Below are 13,872 nucleotides of genomic sequence, written 5' to 3'. Positions count from 1 at the left end.
ATGAGTGGTCATAAGCCTGGTTGGTGTGGGCCTGTGTGGATTTGAAGGGCTGGCTGCAGCCTAAGCTGCAGTTCCCGCCGACATCCTGGTGCGTTCACAAGGCCTGCACGCCCCCTGCTGGTGTTTGGATGCGGGACCTGCCCCAGGGCACACAGAGTATATGACACCCAGATTCCTCTTCATGGAAAAAAATACCAACTCTTAAGATTATGCTTAAAAGGGACCTTTGGTTAAGTTTCCAGTGTTAACCATTGCTCTAGTTAGGGCTTTCACTGAGAGGAGACATGTTCTTGACTTTCCACATGCCTTTCGCAGAGTTTCTGCTCTAATAATCTGCCCTCACCACGGTAACCTCAAATACAGGGAAGTCATGTGGGATCTCAGAGGCCTTTAGTTTTATTGCCAAGGCTGTCGCCTTTTGATTTTCTCTGTTCTCATTCTCCTCTTTGTTGGTCTATGGCATTCTCCCCACCACAGCCAGTGTGTGCCCTCAGCTGACCACAGGAAAGCAAAAACCAGGCCTCATGCCTGAGGAGGGTGTGCTCTCAGTTGTGATCCAAAGCCTAACATAAATTATTTCAGTTAATCCATAATCCATTGTCAGCTTGTCCTTTTCCTTCTTCCTCAAAAATGGCCAATTAAGGCATAATTCTAATTAAACACACACATACACACACATACACACACACACACACACAAAAATAACAAATTCGAGTTCAATATCCAATTTAAGTCATTTAACAAAAGCTTTAGGAGTTCAGACTTACTGGACTTGGTTGATCTGAATTAAACTTTGAATTAGAAAAACAATTGATGTAATTTAATTTCCAAGAACAGACAATTCCTAGAACTAGGCCAACCATTATTAATTTATGGAGATCTTTGGAAGATATGTTTTCATGAGTAGACAGGTGGCTGGGAAGTATTTGAGCATACTTAACCATGATTAACTATTTGTTTGACATTGATATGCCTTATTAATTTGCATAGGCAATATAATGTGAACTTTGACACTTGATAGATTTTTAAATTTCTGGCTAATTAAGCACTTACTAAAAATATTTTCTTGTATTTCCTGTCATTGAAATGAACACTTACCTAATCAATTTGCCTTTAAATAAAAAATGAACATTTCCCTAACTCATGTAATTTTTTTTACTTTATCTCTCCTGTCCTAAATTATTCATTCTGTGTTTATTATCTATAAGCAGTATTGTGTTAAAGGATTTCATTAAGACCATTGAAAAACTTAAAACACTATGTCTTTCTAAAATTATGAAAAGTTTGTGCTTTTATGAGTTGGCATAAATGGACAATTTTGAGGAATTTTATTCCAATGCCATATTTAAATGTTACAGTATTTTCTGAATTATTTTAAAAAATCCTGTAACATCTCTTTTCAGTGAAAAGAGTATGGTTTCAGGAAGGCAAGCTAACATTAGCCATCTCCTTTTTTCTTTTCCCAACAAAAACTTTGCTAATTAAAAAATGGAAATTCCAGTTTCATGAAGTGTTTGGCATAAAGAGCGAATAAGGACTCTCACACCTGTTTTTTACAAGTTCACAATTGGACAGTTTGGCTTTATGAGAAAATAATAATTATAAAAAATGAACATATGCTTTATCATTGATTCACTTCTGAAAGAAACTATAGGTTTGTGGCCCATAGTTAAAGACACTGTCAGTTAAACAACTGGCTGACTCATTTTTTTTCCACTTACTGCCTATAGTTTTTAGTCACTCAAGCAGGTCGTATAGGTATTTTCATAGAAGGATTTAAATAGTCCAATGGCCGTAGGTCAGATCAGACCAGGGACTGGCAGCCTAGCAGCAGTGCCGCTCTGACCTGCTCCCTAAGGGACTGAAAGGTGATCCCAGAGCAGGCTGCCATATTGCTTGATCTTCTGCAAGGCTGTATTTAATGATATAGCCTCTTCTCAGGCAGAACTAGTTTGCAGACAGCCACATGGAGCTGCAGATGTCCCACTCAGCCATTTAGGTTTGAGGAGGTAGCTGGCTCAGCAGATATTCAAAGCTACCTGTTGATGCAGTTCTTTCTTCCAAAGATCATAATGTTTTCTTTTACATTTCTACTTAACCATATAAATGATATTATATACCTCTCCTTATGAAATCTATATTTCCAGTACTGTATTTTTTTAGTAGTTTCTGCTTGTCACTGCTGGCTTTTCAAAGATATTCACCCCAAGTTCCCATACTGAACATAGACTCTTGTCCCAATTACACAATGTTCTCTACATGCTGTTAGGAATGCAGACAAGCCAAAACCCAGGCTACAACACTGATAAATTATATCTTGGCATTTGTATCTCCTTTTTAAAAGCATAGTATTAATTTTAATAACAAAAGAAGTTGGATAGATGGTTTGCACTTACCAGAAGTCTTTATGTGATAGTGCTTCTGCAGAAAGAGAAATTTTTTTTTGAAAAGTTAAGGATATTAGCACTGTCAATTTTTCAGTTTTTCATTTTGACAGTAAAGGTTAGTTACTACTACATTAAATCCCTGTAACTAAGATTAAATTTGATTTCGATTGTGTTAATGTTTTCTTTAGACAAATTAATTTTGTCATCAAATGGTGATTTCTAAACTTACTTAAGTAGAACTTAGATGACATCGTATGTAAAAATTGAGCATGCACAAAAAATAAGAGCAGTGCTACTCAGGTTGGTTTAGGGCTTGAGCCAGAGCTTCTACACACACACTCTTACTCCTAAGCACCTCACCTCATCCTCCCACCCTTCTCCATCTCCTTTCTACCCTTACCTGTCTAAACCCCACTTCTACACCATCCCTGGCAGTGGCCTCTGCAGATCACCTAGTTCTCAGTGCACTATGGTTTAAAAACGTCTCCCTTGGGATCTGTTTGCAATAAATATTGGGTCTCCTAGGATGGTTTATGTTTGGTAACAACAAATTAGGAAAAAAGTATATTCTATAGGATACAAAGAACAGCAGCCCTATTCCTTACTGAATCTGTGCTTCTTTGAATACCAAGCACACTGAGAGAGTTTTCAGACAAAACCCTTTTTACAATAACCATATCTGATTTTGAAACTCTTTTTTTTTTCTTTTTCTGATTTTGAAACTCTTGATGATACATATGTCTAGCCAAGGTTTCCAGCTATTTAAGGTGATATCTATCTTTAGCCATAGATGATACCATAAAGATGATGCCCATCTTTAGGCAAGATTTCCAGCTATTTAAATTGGATGTCCAAGTAGAAATCCCCTCAAAAACAGTCTTCCCATTTCTCTTGGAGAGATCTCTCCAAAATGTGTATTCAGTCATACCATTGCCCTAACTAAAAATCTTCAGTATCTTACTATTGTATTTGGAATAAAATTTGCGCTCCTCCATAAACTGGCTCATCTACCACTTTAGCTTCATCCCTCACACTCTTTGCCTCTTATGTAACAAGAAACCACTTAGAGTTCCTTTTTCACACTCTGCCATTTCTCACTCCCATGGCTTTGTTTCGGGGTTGCCTCTGCCTATGATGCCCTTCTCCACACACTTTTTCCCCTCTGCTGGTTAACTATAACCCATTATTTAACATCCATCTGATTTGGGAAGTCTTCCCTGACTGCCTCTCCCTCTCCCCTCCCATGCCTGAGATGGATGCCCTTTATCCCATGCATACCATACTGATAATTGCCCGGTGTTTCTTTGTCTCCACTACTGGACGTGAATGTGCACTCCCTAAGGGCAGAGGCATTCATGATTCCTCTTTGTATCCTCAGTGCCTGGCATAGAGTAAGCAACTAATTCATTTCTGTTGACTGGCTAAATGAATGAATAGGAAGGAAAAAAGTTGGCTTTTAGATACGTAAAATGGGCTGAAGTGTTCTCAACATAATTTTGACTTAGCATAAGGTCTGTATGTCAATATATCTATTCTCATATGCCTGTTTGCTTTTTACCATGTATACTATGAATATTGTGTTCTATTCCTGTTAAAGATGTATTCTGCATTTGGTTTTTAGGTTAAAGCCATTCACATCCATTCTGACATGTTCTCAGTTCAAAATGGCTTGCTGACACCAACACTAAAAGCTAAGAGACCTGAGCTGAGAGAGTACTTCAAAAAACAAATAGAAGAGCTTTACTCAATCTCCATGTGAAGTTCAAGGAAAGTTCTTCTCAGTATAATGGACTGTGTAGCAATATTATAGTTATTCTTGAAAGTAATGAGTCAAAATGACACATCTGAAAATGAATAAGCATCTGATTTTATGACTGAGCCTTTTCCTGTCCCAAGAGGTCTTTAACAATATTTTCTCTATCATCAATGAGTACACTTTATTTTTATTATTAAAATGATATTGTAGCGGGCTGCTAAAAATATCACAAATGGCAATGTAAAAATCAAGACATTTTCTCAAGAACTGTGTACCACTAAAAGTAATATATTCTCAATGTTCACAGAACTCCTATTAAACATAAAGGAAAAACATAAGTGACATATTGTACTTAATTATTTGTGAAATAGTAACCAGATGCAGTAAATATCTAGGCAGTGCGGACTACCTCATTCAATAACTGATTGTCAAAATCACAATTAAATCAGACTTCAAAAATTAAAGCTAGGTGTACAGAATCATGCTAAAACAAAACATGATAACTCATAGTCTATGTAACTTCAGATTCTTTAAACATGACAATCCATATTGTCATATGTGAAAGTTTTCTATCTGATTTTTACTTTCATTCATGAAAAATGCAAATTCAGAAATTCTTTTTTTTTTCTTTTTGTTTGGAGACAGGGTCTGCTCTGTCTCAAAGGAGTGCAGTGGCTCAATCATGGCTCATTGCAGTCTCCATCTCCTGGGCTCAAGCGATCCTCCTGTCTCACCTCCCAAGTAGCTGAGACTACACCTGGCTAATAGAAAATCTTTTTTTTAGATATTTTGTTCAGGCTGGTCTCAAGCTCCTGAGCTCAAGGGATCCTCCCGCCTTGGCCTCCCTAAGTGCTACGATTACAGGCATGAGCCACTGTTCACAGCCAAATTCAGATATTATTAAAACACATGTCATATTTATATAGTAACTTACAAAGACCTTTCAATACGTTTTCTCATTTATTAAGCTCATTAAAATATTCAGGAACTATCTAGAAAAAATATAATGGAAAACTATTCAAGGATAGTATGTATATGTTCATGGACTTCTTATCATAATGAATTCTAAAAGACATCTGTTGACTCTACAATGAATGGATCCTTGAGGAAGACTTGGGAGAAGAAACTCAGAGTTATTTCTCAGGGTAGGCAGCAATTAATGTACCTATATTCCTTGCTGGGGTCTTCTAGTTTTCCATCCCCAGTGTGCCCACGCTATGCCTGGAAACCCTATATGGTTGTAATTCTGAACAATTTCACTTTTTTCCAGTAAGAATATCAGGGCAGAAGGTGGGAAGGAGAGGATATTATTTCCAGGGAAAATAGTTTTTCAACAATATAACTTGATAAACCTCTTTAAAATGCCCCAAGAAAACTTTTTAAGTCCATAGACAAAGAAATACTACCTAATGGCATAATTCCATTCTTAAAATCTTTAGAAGTGCCCAAGTTTACCCAGTAAAACCTCCTTTCTTGCATTATGTATTTAGACCCACCCTGTATTGGGGTGTCAACAATTTCATATAACTAAAGTCCAGATACCATGGACAGCAATTAAGTGCCAAGCTATAGATTGTGCCTCTGAAAAACGAATGGATCCCAGGAAGCTGTTTTTCTTCTGTAGAGACAGGACTCTAACAGCATATGAACAATCCATATGCAATTCATGTGTTAATTTAAAATATACATGCTCAGTGTTTGTAGTCTAGAAGCTCCTTTCCCTTGGAGCAATGCCAAGCAGTTTGCAAAAATAAATGCTGTTAGTTAAAAACCTCATAATCACATGGGCCTACTGAATAAATATGCATCAGTGATTATATACTTATATTTCAGTCTTGTCAAAAGTGAATCAGTTTCATTTGATGTATTTACCCAATCTTTTTATCCAGTCTTTCTTGGGCATATTCTCTCTGAAGACCCACTGTTGCACTTCTAAATTTGACATTTAAGAAATGAGCTAGTTCTATACACACTGATTTTTAAAGGCGTTTCTGAATAAGCTAATACTTAAAATGTCCAAAGTCACATCTGTATGGCATTAGATTTTTATATTTAATATATATTTGACTAATTAAAAGTGAAAATTGTTACCTGAACTGGATATTCATACTATTTTAAGGGCAAGTTGCTTACATTTCAATAACAACAAAAAAAGAAGCTGTTTCTCATTGTCCTCCTACTCAACTAAAATTTCATAGTTGACTTTAAGCCCAAAAGAATTTTGGACAATGTGACATAAACAAATAATTTAAAACTTATTTTGTTTTATTTATACTTTATAATAGATATGACTGATTATGGACAACTTAAGATTTCTTCTTTTTGGCCAGGCACAGTGGCTCACACTTGTAATCCCAGCACTTTGGGAGGCCAAGGCGGGCAGATCACAAGGTCAGGAGATTGAGACCATCCTGGCTAACACGATGAAACCCTGTCTCTACTAAAAAAATACAAAAATTAGCCGGGTGTGGTGGCGGGTGCCTGTAGTCCCAGCTACTCGGGAGGCTGAGGCAGGAGAATGGTGTGAACCTGGGAGGCGGAGCTTGCAGTAAGTCGAGATTGTGCCACTGCACTCCAGCCTGGGCCACAGAACAATACTCCATCTCAAAAAAAAAAAAACACAAAAAACCAAAAAACAGATTTCTTCTTTTGCCACTTAAAAGACCTTATATTTCTAGATTTCCAGGTCTATGTGGAAATCATCACACTTGGGCCAATAAATGGGTTAGTTGAGATGTGCTGAGAAAAGTAAATAGTGTACCCTAAATATATTGCATGTACATTTATCTATTTCTCTGTTTAATGCCACTTAATTTTGTAAGAAATGAGAAATGAAACCCTATGTATCAATGGAAAAATCCTTCTTGCTTCAGATTTCCCAACTTTATTCTGGAGGAGAAAAAAATTTGTATTTCTCATTAACAAAGATAGAAAAAGGTGTTGTACTTATGATAGTCACATTCATATTGGGCATCAAATCCTATTTAAGCTTAGAAGTATAATAGAGAATCAGTTCTTTAAGTGTAAATACGTTCTTAAATGTTTGGCCTTTTTATCTGTTATTCAAATGTATTAGTAATTCTCATATTTTGCAAACAGATCCTTTTGTGTATATTATAAAATATATACCAAATCTGTTTTTCCCTTTGCTGTGGAAGATGTCTTTATATAATATTGAGACTTTCCTTGCAAATGGGAGAGGAGACTCTGGTCAGGTATAGTATGTAGGCCTAACCCCATGTATTAGGAACTCACAAACTCAGAAATCCAAGGATTAAACATTTTATGTCTCCTTCATTTACACAAGTCATGCTTTCATTCTAAATGTAGTTAAAACTACAAATATGAGAAAAAAATAGAACTTTCCATTGGAATTTTTTACAATCAGGTAATGTTTTAGCAATTTGAAATCAGCACTTAATTTGATTGTATTACCTATTAAAGAACCAATAACCTTTCCTTTTTCTGCAGTAAAGAAAATGAAATATCCTTTATTTTCCAAATGTATGAAGCACAAATGTGATATAGTTATTTAAAATATAAAATACTTTAAAATGAATGTAAAGAATGGGAAAATATATTTTTGCATGAAAACAGACTACTTACAAATGTGCTATCTCAGGAAAAAAAAGAATGAATAACCATATATAAAATTGGTAAACTATAAATTGTCTGTATTTCCTTGCTGGTTTTAATTTTAAGGAAGCATTTACATGAAAAGAAAAAGGGATCCTAGTAGTCTGAATTTCCTCTCAAGTATGCTAGAAAACACTTTCTGTGAATTTACAATTAACTGCAATAAGAAGTGGGTTAGCATTCAAGTAAGGTCAATACCCCAAATGAGAAGCTCTTCAGTTAGAACACATTATTGGTTGTAACACAGAAGCAGTAGATAAATATTTGAAATATGAGCATTTCTAAACTTGGTCCCAAATGGAAAGGGTTTCATGAGGTGACGGTGGCTTTTAAACATTCATTTGACTGATTATTCTAATTTACCTTGTTAAATCACTGCAACAGTTGCATGGGGGAAAATGGATATTTTTTGAAGAATTTCTTATTCTACTTTCAATTTTTAAAAATTGAGGGGATTAAAATATTACTTTTTAAATATACATAAAAGTACCTTAACTGTAATTACATTTTCAGTTGCTTTGTTATAATAGCATGTATATTAAATATAAAATGCATTTATGAAAATTTTTGTAAAAAATAAAAGATTTTTCATTTCTCAAAGTTGCTTATAATTGCTATTTTATATACTTATATAATATAATCCCCTCATGTGAATATATTTGGTAATTATCAATCACAGTTAGTGCTTATGATAAACATAGTATCAAGCTACATTACCAATCAGTATACTTTACATTCGTATTCTACGTCCTCTGTTAACGTTCCACAAACTCCAAGAACTTATGGTCCATCCAGAGAAGAGCTCCTTTGCCCAAGCCACTGTTGGAATTTTTGCTATTGTCAGATATCGCCTGGATTTAAATCATTTTTATGAATACATAACAAATAACTGTCTTCAAATTTTCCATTATGGTGGCCTTTAAAATACCATTTCCATGTCTTTTACTCATATTCAGAATAATGGATACGATTTCTTAAAATGATGAATTCTGCTGTGTCCAAGATATGCAGATTCTGCCTTCTCCATATGTTTGCTATCATCCATTCCTCCCTATTGTCACAGCTATTAGTGTAGTTTGTGCCACCCTTATCTCTTTTCTGGAATATTACAGTGCTTTATTAACTAGCCTTCATGTTTCCACTCCAGCATCCTCAAATTTCGCCATCCACATTTCAGCCAGGGCAATCTTTCTAAACTGAAAATCTAGTTATGCCACTTTCCTGCTTAATAGTCCTTCAGTGACTTCCCATAGTTTCCAGGATAAACTTCAAACTCGCTGGTTCAGCACACAAGGACTAGCATCTCTTCTACTCCCTCCTCCATGGAGCCTCGGCTCCAATCATACTCATTACTTTTTGTAGTTTCCTAAAAGCATCATACTTTCTTGTGCCTACATGCCTTTATACATATAGTCCCTTTCTCCTAGAATGCCCTTTCCTCTAAGTCCCCTAACTCCTACCACTCATCTTTTAAAACTCAGATTCCAGCATCCTTTCCTTTGAGAAGTTTTCCACGTGGTTGATTGGTTGATGATCCTTTTGCCCTACCCCCACTTAGACTGAGTTGCTTGAAGTTTTAGGCCCAGTGCAGCTCTGGCTGATAGCAGATGCTAAAGAAATGCGTATTGAAGGAAAATCCCCTTGGTCCTTTTTCATATGTTGCATAGCATTAAGACTGCAATACCTGAAGGTACATTTCCTCTATCACTGTAATTTATTCCATTCTTGTCATCCAAGCAAACATAAACTGGTTTGCAGTTGGACTCCCATAGTTCATGGATTGCACCACAAAGATGCTCAGTGGGTTACTCCATAAGAAAACATCATTCAAAAAGATTTCCTTTGGGCTCCGGGGAATCTCAAACCCACAAACTGGCTGTTTCTCCAAAAGATGTATTCAGAAATCTCTTTGACATTTGTTTTCCTGTGGAAGTTAATATCTCCATGACTGTTCTGAGCCTAGTCACATCCACCATGTGTTGAACTGAAATGCTGATTACTGAGTTCTGGGTCTAGGTATGGAAGCAGTGCAATGGGGAAATGGAATAAGTTTGAACACTCATGACTGAACGCTTGCACTGGTGTTTGCAGCTTTGGAAGTGGAGTAGGGGGAGATAGATGACTGAATTTGAGCTATGTCTGCCCTACCTCATCCTTTTGTAGGAGACACGTTTCTTTCCCCCTTTATAGGTTGACTCTAGGTGAAGTATCAAAGAGACCAAGTCTGTCTCTAGTTCCTTCACTTCCCCTTGCTACCAAGGAATTCAAGCTCCTGTCTTTGCTCCCCCTACTTTTCTCCTAGCCATGTGTTAGGAAGAACAGGAGTATGACAGGTGCAGCAGCCAGATGCCAGGAAAACCATGTTCCCTATGCCAATCATCTGTTTTAAATAGCTTCCCTACACTCTGGTTCCCTCAGTGGCAAAATGAGGGGGCATCTAGATCATCTCTAAGGACCCTTTTGGCTAAAGAAATCATATCAAAGTTTATTTCTGGTTTTGAAACCATATATATTAATTCCCACAAACCTATGGGAATTACTTGATGACACATCAGTGAATGTAATTCAGTATAGTGAGACAGAGTTCTAGGGAACAGGACCACCAAATGGCAGACCAGCTTTTGGTTTAACCTATTTTCATTTTGCAATGTTTCTTCCATTTCTGGGCCTAAGGCACCCCAGACTCTAGACCTCTCGAATGTCATTTAAGAACTCTGAGTTTTTTCACAACAGCCCCCAAAGAGAGAGGGGGGAGCATAAAGGCCTGGCTTGTAAACTAGAGACTGCCTGCCAGCATATTATGGACATGACTAAAGAAAGGATGTTGAAAGATGATAATTACTTTATACTGCAGCAAGGCTGTGAGCTCCTTAACTGAAGGACCATTTCCGATTCACTTCTGTATCTCCAGGACCTACCACAGTGCTTAATACAGATTAAGGTGTTCAGTAAATATTGATTCAGTGACTGAAAACACTAGGTAAAACCAGGCAAGAATGCCTACTGTCTGTTCTTTAGAAAGCTAGATTTTGATGATTAATTATCTAGTAAATTGATTATCACAAATGTTTCTATGAGCAGATTTTAAATAAAATGTTCGGAGTGATTATATTACAAAAATACTGTGGATATATATGTGCTTATATTTGCACATACAATATTGAGGTGTTACAGAAAAATCTTTGAGCTTTTCACAGTTTTCTCTCTTCAAACTGCATTTTAAATGTTATGAAATATTTCCACTTTTTAGAATAAAAAGATGCTTATTGTTACATGCATAGTATGCTCATCTGATGTCGCCAGATGGTTCAACCTAGGGTATGGAGAGAGAGGGAGGTAATTCCAACATGTCTCTAATTGTCAGAGCAGAAGAGTTTGTTACCGAGCAATCAGTGGGCTCATGGCCTGATGAATGTAGAGGCTAATGCCATGGCACTGACTTTTGGGAAAAGAAAAGCTTTATTGCAAATGGGTTGGCAAGGAGACAGGAGGAAATCCTCAAATCTGTCTTCCTAAGCTGGGGTTTGGGTTGGTTTTTATAAGCATAGGGTAATGAGACGTGATCTGATTGGATCTTGTAATGAGGTGACGCTGGGAGGCATGATCTGACTGGATCCTGCTATGCGATGAAGCCAGAGCTCAACCTGGTTGGATCCTGCCATGGCGTATCTGCTTCTTAATTCAGTCCCTCCTCCTTGATCTGAGCACTTGGTTTCCCCTGTGGGTGCATGCTTAGTTCATCTAGGCATGCTCAGGTTACATGACCTGAGGATTCATGGCAACTGAAAAACAACTCGCAATTTTGTTACATAAAAGTTGAACCAAGGCTGGGCAAGGTGGCTCACATCTGTAATCCCAACACTTTGGGAGGCCAAGGCAGGAAGATCCCATGAGGCCAAGAGTTCAAGACCAGCTGGGATAACATAGCAAGACCCCATCTCTACAAAAAAAAATTTAAAAATTAGCTGGGCGTGGTGGCATGTGCCTGTAGTCTTAGCTACTCGGGAGACTGAGGTGGGAGGATCACTTGAGCCCAGAGTTTGAGGCTGCAGTGAGCTATGATTGTACCACTCCCTCCAGCCTGGGTGCCAAGCCAGACCCTGTCTCCAAAAAAAAAAAAAGAAGAAGAAGAAGAAGAAACTGACTGGTCTGGTGCAGCAACAAGTTGAGGCCCAGGGCACAAGGAGGAGAGTCCCTATGGAATCTTCTACCTTAACCATAAGGATACCCAAATGTCTAGAGATGGCTCCTGGACACAGGCTAAGGGACTCTGTCGTCCAGAAGCAGCCTCCTAGAGCCCGGGATCTTCAGAGGCTCGGTTAGACTCTTAATTACCATAGCCTCCCAGTAAGTTGGAGGCCCAGGGGACTGAACTTGATACCTCGGGGAGAAGCTCCTCGTCACTTTAAGGTGCATTCAGTCCTCTTTGTGACCTTCCTGCACTGAGGCCGACCCATCACAAGACTGCCTGTGCTGGTGGTCTAAAACTCCATTACTAAGGCCTTATGCAGTGGTGATAGGGAGAGCTCGCTCAGAGGAAGTGTTGGGCTCACCCAAAGGAGGGAAGGCCTTTACTCCTTCATGCCCAATTGAATTAAGCATGCAGCCACAGGGGAAACCTAAGTGCTCAGACCGAGGAGGAGGGGCTGAATTAAACCTTTTTCAGGACGAGGAAGTTTTTTTCAAAAAATTCCCTTTTCGCTGGAGTTCAGGGAGCCTGCGCCAGCGGCCCAGTAACCACGGGGCCCCTACAGGAGGGCTGGACGGCTGCCGCGTTCCTCCGTTTTCCCAGAAGCCTCTGCGCGGCCTCACGGAGATAAAAAGGCGGGAGCGAGGCCCAGCGGCTCCAGTTCTGGGGCTTTTGCTTTCGCTGGGTTAATTGCTGTGGGGCTGCTCTGCGGGCCTCGCCTGGACGCTGACTCCCTGCGACTTAGCCCTAATCCTCAGGAAGGCAGGCCATCGAGGGTCCAGAGGCACCCAAGGCCTGGGGGTAGGGTGGGATAGCAATGTGGCCGCTACGGGTCTATACCCGCAAAAAGCGGGCGGGTCAGAGGCTCAATCTCACCCCGACGCCAGACCTAGGCTCTCCCGCGAACGCGGAGGCCCCACCAGGTACAGGCTCAAGGCTCGCCCACCGTAAGCTCAGCCAAGCTGCCCTGCGGGATGGTACCGGGGACGGGCGGCGGTGCTAGGCCTCGGGCCCCGGGTTTCTTGCCCTGAAACGTGCCGCCCTCTCTCAGGTTCGACGAGAAAAGGCAAGGTGCACGGCTTGTCGAAGATTGCAGAGAAAGCGGAGTGGAGCAGGCAGGGAAGTAGCGGCTCTGGGCTGCCCAGGTATGTAGGCTGGAATAACAGCCCCACCCTTGCTAGCTGCCTCAGAAACCTTCCAGCCGGATTTTCTGCTAGTAGCCTTTTATTCTAACAGTCAAGGAACAAAACAAATACAGTACTCTGGTTTTGCTCTTCTAAGAACATGGACCCCAAAATTTGACTTCAGGAAGATTTATTTTTAAAAAGGGGAAGGCTTGCCAATTTATGTAAAAGGAAGTGAGATAAATTGGTCGCTGAGCTGTAAGATTGTTCACTGCATTTGGGTTTTGGTGCAAGTCACCACTCTGGTCCTTACTTCTTCCTAAAGATGTCCCTGAAGAGCCTTTCAGATTCTAAACAGTCTGAACAGAGATGTGGAGAGCCAAATCCAGACGGTGCAAACTAATTGTGTTGTTTGTTAGCCCTCACCTAAGAGTTACAGGAGAGAAAAGTCTGCAAGAAAATAGGTCTAGTGAAGACACCCAGGATGAGAAGATTGCACCGTTAAGTGTATGTATGTTTCTCTTTTATTCCTTGGATACACTTAGTGTAGAGACTATCAGTACCTGATGTTATCTCCGGATGAAATAATAAAATGGACTTTGTTCAGTAGATGTTAGGTAGCTTGCCAGTATTTTTATAAACACTGATGTGTATTTAGACAGGGCCTTGAATTTCTGACTTGGGTAGATTCATAGTCATGCATTTTTGTTTTCCTCTTTCCCTTGACACGTTTTTGGAGAAACGTCCATAATTGGTGAATTTTCTGTATGACAAATACAA

The 13,872-nt window shown here is 39.1% G+C and overlaps 2 protein-coding genes across 10 annotated transcripts in view; both read left to right on the top strand.

Moving 5' to 3' along the window:
• The window catches only part of ACSL6 (acyl-CoA synthetase long chain family member 6), a 227,912-nt gene extending 219,537 nt beyond the window's left edge, over nt 1-8,375 (top strand). For 6 of the 7 annotated variants that reach the window (XM_021939178.2, XM_021939173.2, XM_021939172.2 and 3 more), the window contains one exon: nt 4,009-8,375. In XM_021939178.2, coding sequence (XP_021794870.1) covers nt 4,009-4,146 — 138 coding nt within the window. In that variant the 3' untranslated portion in view covers nt 4,147-8,375. The remainder of the gene's footprint in view (nt 1-4,008) is intronic. The other variant, NM_001169032.1, reaches the window with a different exon arrangement.
• Nucleotides 8,376-11,866: 3,491 nt separating this feature from the next.
• The window catches only part of MEIKIN (meiotic kinetochore factor), a 136,504-nt gene continuing 134,498 nt past the window's right edge, over nt 11,867-13,872 (top strand). Inside the window, exons 1-3 of one of the 3 annotated variants that reach the window (XM_003900088.5) lie at nt 11,867-12,891; nt 13,020-13,113; nt 13,512-13,599. In XM_003900088.5, the coding sequence (XP_003900137.2) occupies nt 12,786-12,891; nt 13,020-13,113; nt 13,512-13,599 (288 nt within the window). In that variant the 5' untranslated portion in view covers nt 11,867-12,785. The remainder of the gene's footprint in view (nt 12,892-13,019; nt 13,114-13,511; nt 13,600-13,872) is intronic. The other 2 variants (XM_031666783.1, XM_017959850.3) reach the window with 2 other exon arrangements.

Source organism: Papio anubis, chromosome 5, assembly GCF_008728515.1.
Source record: "Papio anubis isolate 15944 chromosome 5, Panubis1.0, whole genome shotgun sequence".
Lineage (NCBI taxonomy): Eukaryota > Metazoa > Chordata > Mammalia > Primates > Cercopithecidae > Papio > Papio anubis.
Note: the sequence above shows the minus strand (reverse complement) of the source record. Positions and strands in the feature narration are given on the sequence as shown.